General features: G+C 46.3%; 1 protein-coding gene across 1 annotated transcript; it reads right to left on the reverse strand.

Annotated features, from left to right (window-relative positions):
• Nucleotides 1-411: 411 nt before the first annotated feature.
• Nucleotides 412-3,895, reverse strand: LOC125519855 (glyceraldehyde-3-phosphate dehydrogenase 1, cytosolic). Its single transcript, XM_048684632.1, has 12 exons — nucleotides 3,740-3,895; nucleotides 3,604-3,627; nucleotides 3,408-3,508; nucleotides 2,918-3,033; nucleotides 2,731-2,830; nucleotides 2,114-2,260; nucleotides 1,966-2,026; nucleotides 1,780-1,877; nucleotides 1,169-1,311; nucleotides 954-1,037; nucleotides 775-864; nucleotides 412-670 (listed from the first exon to the last, which is right to left on the reverse strand). The coding sequence occupies exons 1-12, from the start codon at nucleotides 3,741-3,743 to the stop codon at nucleotides 625-627; spliced, it is 1,014 nt and encodes a 337-aa protein (XP_048540589.1). The 5' UTR covers nucleotides 3,744-3,895; the 3' UTR covers nucleotides 412-624.
• Between the last annotated feature and the right edge of the window lie 3,407 nt (nucleotides 3,896-7,302).

Below are 7,302 nucleotides of genomic sequence, written 5' to 3' on the forward strand. Positions count from 1 at the left end.
AAGAATCTCAAACTTTGCCAAGAACCCAGCTAGCAGGTTTTGCAGCGACCCTCCCAGAGAGCATAACAAGCGGACTACAACTGTACTTACTTGAGGGGGAGTTGACCGGCTGCAATACATTGGGATTCAATAATCTGCTGCACAAAATCTGGTTTGAAAGCTTAACCTGAGGGACCCTTAAGCCATTGCAGCAACACAATTCTGGCTAAAGCTGCACAAAATCTGGTTCTGGAAGCTGAACCCAAGGGACCCTTAACAACCATTGCGACAGTAAACGTCCTAACTCAAACACAGTTCTGGCTCTCAACAAGGGCGTCAAACATCTGAACCAAAAATCCGAGCAGGCACAGACGAGGCGAAAAGCCCCACAGAAAGGAAGAGAAATAAGATTATTCAGGCAAACACAAGTACTGGACTGAACGATTTATATAATCTTCACAAACCACAACCAAAAAAGAGTACTTGATTAGCAACTCCATTACAGATAGTACTAGTTGATGCGGAAAACAGAAGGTAACTCATGTCCAACTAACATGAACCAGGCGTCGTCTGGCGACACCATCCACATTTATTCTTCGCATAGACAAAGCAGGGACACCTCTGACCAAAGGAAATCAGAACGCTCTACTGAGTCTTGGCCATGTGGCGGATCAGATCGACAACGCGGTTGCTGCACAGAAATAAGATTCAAGTGTTACAGGCTGAAGCTGAAGCGATGAAACAGAGACATTGGATAGCGTGTTGTAGAAACAAATCCGTTATATGGCAACTAACCTGTAACCCCACTCGTTGTCGTACCACGAGACGAGCTTGACGAAATGGTCGTTCAGAGCAATTCCAGCCTTGGCATCAAAGATGCTCGACCTGAATGGAAAAAATACAACATGGAGAAACAGTTACCATCTGATAACACTCGGTAGCTCTTGTCAGCAGCATTAAGGCATCAATCATACCTGCTGTCACCGACAAAGTCAGTGGAGACCAAATCTTCCTCGACATAACCCATGATCCCCTTGAGTTTTCCCTCAGATGCAGCCCTGAAAATAATTTGAATACTCATCAGTGACATTTGAGTCACATGGGCAGGCAGGCAGGAATTAGAAGTAGATCTTTCTCAACAATAACTCTTATACTTCTCTTAGGAGATACTCTAAGATTTAAGACTTACTTGATAGCCTTCTTGATGTCATCGTATGATGCAGCCTTCTCGGTTCTAACAGTGAGATCAACAACTGACACATCCACAGTGGGAACCCGGAAAGACATACCGGTAAGCTTGCCATTCAGCTCAGGAAGAACCTTGCCAACAGCCTGAAACACATCAGATCATTAGGTGAAGTGATGTACTCCAATTAAGAAGAAAACTGCATGCTACCATTTTTACTGCAATCAACTATCTGGTCCACTGGGAGCTCACAAATGACATAAGCATGCACAATGTTTAAGTATTTCAATTCGCAATCACAGAATAATCTCGTAAGGAAGAACATGTATGCAATATGCACAACATAAACAACAGGCAAAAAAGTAAGGGTCTGTCTAGGACACATCTAGATGTGACATAGTTATGTCACATCTAACCTGATGTCCACTATGTTTGTGGTCTATTTTTTTTTTGTCCCAGCTTTTTTTTCTGTTCCTTGTTGCTGCGTTATTTGTGGGAGCTTAGATGTGACATCCAGAAAACATCTAGATGTGAATTAGACAAACTGAAAAAGTAAGCAGTCCATTCAAAACAGTGTCTGAAAACAAATGCACAATATGCTGTTCGTGGCGTACCTTGGCAGCACCAGTGCTGCTGGGAATGATGTTAAAGCTTGCGGCCCTGCCACCTCTCCAGTCCTTGCTCGAGGGACCATCAACGGTCTTCTGTGTGGCTGAGAGGCAGGTACACCAATGTCAAGTTGAAGAGATTACTAAGGCAGATAAGTTAAGAGCACTGCCAAACAACCAACAAAATCTTACCAGTGATGGCATGAACAGTGGTCATCAAACCCTCAATAATACCGAAGTTGTCATTAATGATCTGGTGAATGATGATAAACATTATTACAAACTGATCCACAATTCCAAAAGTAGTCAAGGTAAGACAACGTGAAGAAACAAAACACACCTTTGCTAGGGGAGCAAGGCAGTTAGTGGTGCAGCTAGCATTTGAGACAATGTTAACGTCTGAGGTGTACTTGTCCTCATTGACACCAACCACAAACATAGGGGCATCTTTGCTTGGGGCAGAGATGACCACCTTCTTGGCACCACCCTAACATTCAGTGAAAATGTAAGTTAGCATCACATCACTAGTGTTGGAAATACATTGCAAAAGCTAAGTCCCTGAAGAACAGTGGCACTTGCATACAGCTAGCATAAACAAATAATTAAAATAATTTAGAATAATTCAGTAATTGAGATAAAGCAATAAATTTGATGGTTACTATGACAGAGTGGACTACATGAAGTCAGTGTTTACAACTAGCATACCAGAAGCAACCAAACCAACTAAACAAATTGGGACAAGCAGCATTAGAGACTCTGCTTTGCTCTCCTCTCCTGGAGGTTGCGTGTGTGATTTTCTCGTAAATAAATAAATATACATGGAGCAGGACACAATTTCTAACTGAAGTTCAGGTTTCTTTCTCAGCCTTGTATTCAAAGGATCAGAAAAGGTATACATATAGTGATATAGATCGGAAATAGAGTGTGAATGAGCAAAAACCAGAACATCAATTATACCTTCAAGTGAGCAGCGGCCTTGTCCTTGTCAGTGAAGACACCGGTGGACTCCACAACGTAATCGGCACCAGCCTCACCCCACGGGATCTCCTCAGGGTTCCTTTTAAGCAAAAGAACATCGAAAATTAGTTTCACAACTTAATAAACACAAACCATCCGAAGAGGCTATAATACCAATAAATAGTACCTGACGCCGAAGACGGTAACTGGCTTCTCGCCAAAGAGCAGCGTCTTGTCGTCCTTGAGCTTGATGTCACTGTGCTTCCAGTGGCCGTGAACGGTGTCGTACTTGAACATGTAGGTCTGCACATCACACAAACCACAGAATTCAACTCAATTAAACGATCAAACCCAGCAGAATCATGATATCTAAAGGCATGGTACAGAAGCGACCAATACTAGCAAGCATAATGAACAAACAATATACTCAGATCGTAGAAATAACACTGCAGGATATATTATCAAATCGTAAAAGGATAACCATGGAACTAACTATTAACAAGCTACAGACCACTCCAAAGTCACGCTAACTCTCAGACCTCATAGAACGCTAACAGAACAACACAAGCAGCAGGCATGCTAACAGAATAGATCAACAGGTAAAACCACTCTAAAACCTTCCAGACCACCAGATCTAGCGATCGGAGCGTGTGAAAATCACAGATCGAGGGGCATACCATGTACTCGGTGGTGATAAATGGGTCGTTGACGGCGACGAGCTCGACATCGTCGCTCTGGAGGGCGACCCTGGCGACGAGCCTCCCGATCCTTCCGAAACCTGAGCAAAAACAGCCACTCGAGTCAAAACAGAGGCACACCAGCACCGATCGGTGAATCCAGAGGCGCGCGCGAGAAAGTGACAGAGAAACTCACCGTTGATTCCGATCTTAATCTTGCCTGCATGCGTCCCAAACCAAGCAGAAAGAGCAAACGAGCAAAATCAATCAGCGAAAAACAACAATCATTCATATCAGGAGACGAAGCAGCAGCAATTCGAAGAGCAATTTACCCATGGCGAGGGAGTGGAACTGCCGCTGCGACGCGAGACGGGGATGGGAGGTTGGCTGGGGACGGGACGGGAGAAGTGTCTGGAAGCTGATATGGAGAGGTGGGGAGGGTTTAAGCCGCTGGTTTTATAAAGCCTGGAGAGGAAAAGGCGAAGTGGAATATCGGGAGACTAAAACAAATCCAGACGAATTGATTTCGGGCGAGGTGCGCGGCTGACCTGTCCCTTCCACGCCTTTTTCCACAAGGCGGGCCCTCCGGGTGCCTCTGTGAGCAGTGGGCCCGGCTGCCGGCGCGGCCCACGTGTCATTGCGAAGCCTGGAGGTAGGTAGGTAGACGTCCCGTGGGCGCCCGTGGTTTCTCGGGCAAGAAAGAAAGGGAAAAGAATGCGAGGGGCATTTGCTGCCGTTCGTGCGGTGCGGCGTGGTTTCTCGCGCAAGAAAGAATATGGCATTTTTGCTTTCCCTCGGGTGCCAGGGAGAAAAATACTCGGCTTTCCAATAATGCGGCTAAACAAACGGACGCCAAGTGGGATTTGATTTTTTGGACGGGAATTGTTCGTTTTGCTTGGGGACAGTGAGTGGGGTTCTCCTTCTGCCTCTACGTGGCACCGTCTGGATGGTTCTGTGGCTGTGATGACTGGGATGGGTAGCAGGTGGTCCGGAAGGTTGGGTGGCCGCCGACGAGGGCAAGCGGCGGCGACCCCCGCGTGTTTGTCCGACGCGGACGGGGTGGAATCCGGCTGCCCGGGATCCTCTGAGGCGTGGAGAACTGTGGCGTCTTTGCTGGCTTGACGTTTCTCCATGTTCAGTTCAGTACGTACTCCTACTTAGTTGCTGGGGTACTACATGTAAAGACGATACTACGTGCACGACAAGGAGACGACGGCCAAATCCAGCCGTCTGCTTCACTTTACTGTTGTGCATGAATGAGTTGATCTGCGTTGTCGTTCAGGAATCGTCCACACACCATCGTGTGTATAGCAGCGCTGTACTGGGATGAAACTACTGTAAAGACGATACTGCGTGCATGACAAGGAGAAGACGGCCAAATCCAGCCGTCTGCTTCACTTTACTGTTGTGCATGGATGAGTTGATCTGCGTTGTCGTTCAGGAATCGTCCACACACCATCGTGTGTATAGCAGCGCTGTACTGGGACGAAACTACTGTAAAGACGATACTGCGTGCATGACAAGGAGAAGACGGCCAAATCCAGCCGTCTGCTTCACTTTACTGTTGTGCATGGATGAGTTGATCTGCGTTGTCGTTCAGGAATCGTCCACACACCATCGTGTGTATAGCAGCGTTGTACTGGGACGAAACTACTGTAAAGACGATATTGCGTGCATGACAAGGAGAAGACGGCCAAATCCAGCCGTCTGCTTCACTTTACTGTTGTGCATGAATGAGTTGATCTGCATTGTCGTTCAGGAATCGTCCACACACCATCGTGTGTATAGCAGCGCTGTTACTGGGAACCGCGGGCACCGCACGTGAAGCCAAACAGCGACAGGAAAGGGCGGGCACGGAGGATCCGGAGACCTGTCCTCGACGGCCGACGGGCGTCCCGTGGCGCGGTGGGGTCTCCGACCACGACCAGCTACGCATCGAGAGGCTGATGGCCGGATATGCCCGTGCCTTGGTGCGGATAATTTCCGGTCTGCCACCAGGTGGAGGCCGCGAATATGCTGACACATATGCCGCTGCCTTTCCAGACGCTTCTCCAAATTTCCTATTTAGCCCTCGGTTTAGCAGCCTGCTTTGGTCACCTGCTTGGTCACCGCGCACGCTCGATGCGAGTTAGGAAAATGTCGCGGTCATCGTTCGTCGGGTTCCCGCAAGCACAACCGCCGCGGGCGACCGATGCGCGGCGGCGCCCACGGTTAGAGCAACTCTGGGGCGATCCAACGGACGAAGATTTTTTTCGTTCGGCTCGGTCACCCGTTCCGCGTCGATCCATACGTGTCGATCCATACGTGTCGGTGTGGGATCGGCAACGCGCCTAATGCGTCGATCCATACGTGTCGGCATGGCCGGCTGGCCGTCCAAGTTTATATTGATGATTTGCATTTAAACATGTCAAATACAAATAAAAATGTTTCACATAGTTTTACAAACGAATAAAAGAAGATACATCTATTAGTTGCCGACATGAGCCCACATATACTCAACCAAATCATTTTGCAGTTGCACGTGAGTTTTCCAATCATGCATGTCTTCATGAAATTAGGTGAATTGCTCAAACGTTGCTGCTACTCCATGCTCAGCCACAACATTTCTCACCTTGAAACTAAAACCCTTGATGTAGCGACCCGACCTCAAACGGTCAAGTCTCTGTACTTCAGTGTCATCCTGGATCGGTAATGCTGACAAACACAGTACTTGAATGATTTATAACAGAGTAACAATCACACACTTATTACATACAATGTCTCAAAAGAGAAATTATTTCAATAAATATGCTTAAGGTCGTCTAATACGATAACAGCGAAAGGCTTGAAAGATAAAGTGAGTCCATCAACTCCAACGATATAGCTGAGCTGCACAGCAACGACCTAACGAACCTTACTCCTCGTCTTAAAAGTCTGCAACATGATACGTTACAACCCGAAAATGGGTCAGCACATGGGATATGCTGGCAATATAACACAGTAGAGCAAAAACAGAATAATACTATCACTATATGCATATTTGGCTGGTGGAAAGCTCTATGGTTAAAGTTTTTGCAAAAAGCCAATTTTCCCTACAATAAAGGAATATATTTTATTTAACTATCATGGTAGTTGAAACATCATTGAGAAAGTTTCTCCAACTCAATCCCAATTAAAAGTAATTATCAACCCAACAATATTAATTTGGAGTGATGAGATACATATGATAATCCAAGTACTAGATACTCAAGATGTCCATAACCGGGGACACGGCTAAACATGATTAGATTGTACACTCTGCAGAGGTTTGCGCACTTTTCCCCAGAAGATTCGATCTCCTCCGTTGTATTTCTCGCACTACATGATGTTTAAGAAACGGATGACCGAGACACTGTCTTTCAGAAGCATTTACTCTAACCCCGAGTAGACAGTACCAACCTACATCCCTCTACATATGCTAGCCTACCACTAGAAGAGGTCATGCAACTTACTCAACTATGCTAGAGCCCATAATAGCTTGTGGCTGCACACGGAAGTTTCTAGCGTGAAATATCTCAGTTCCCTCTGAGCCTGGGTGGCGGACCTTAGGATTATCACACGGGTACTCCGGGATATCCTAGGACAACACTGGATTCTCCATGTGCCCGACAAGCAATCCACCCAGATGTGTATTAAAGTTGCCACCTTAAGTTGAACCATTAATTAACAAACTCACATCTGTCATGGATTCACTCACCCCAAACCACGTCTGCGAGCATAGCATGACAATATAAGCAATACGTAGAAGTAACTCCTAAGGGTTTGATAATAACAGGGCAATAGGTTCTACCTCATTAACTACTTCCCAATCCCACATGTTATCAAGTCCTAACCATGCAATGTTTGAGGGTTGAAACCAATGCATAAAAACTGGGTG

Source organism: Triticum urartu, chromosome 7 (assembly GCF_003073215.2).
Source record: "Triticum urartu cultivar G1812 chromosome 7, Tu2.1, whole genome shotgun sequence".
In the NCBI taxonomy this organism is placed as follows: Eukaryota; Viridiplantae; Streptophyta; class Magnoliopsida; order Poales; family Poaceae; genus Triticum; species Triticum urartu.

What these genes read in the sequence shown, in the direction of transcription:
- LOC125519855 (XM_048684632.1), bottom strand. An exon ending in GCCTTGCTCCCCTAGCAAAG is followed by an intron (nt 2,027 to 2,113) that starts GTGTGTTTTGTT and finishes ATCATTCACCAG; the next exon opens with ATCATTAATGACAACTTCGG. An exon ending in GACATCAAGAAGGCTATCAA is followed by an intron (nt 1,038 to 1,168) that starts GTAAGTCTTAAA and finishes AATTATTTTCAG; the next exon opens with GGCTGCATCTGAGGGAAAAC.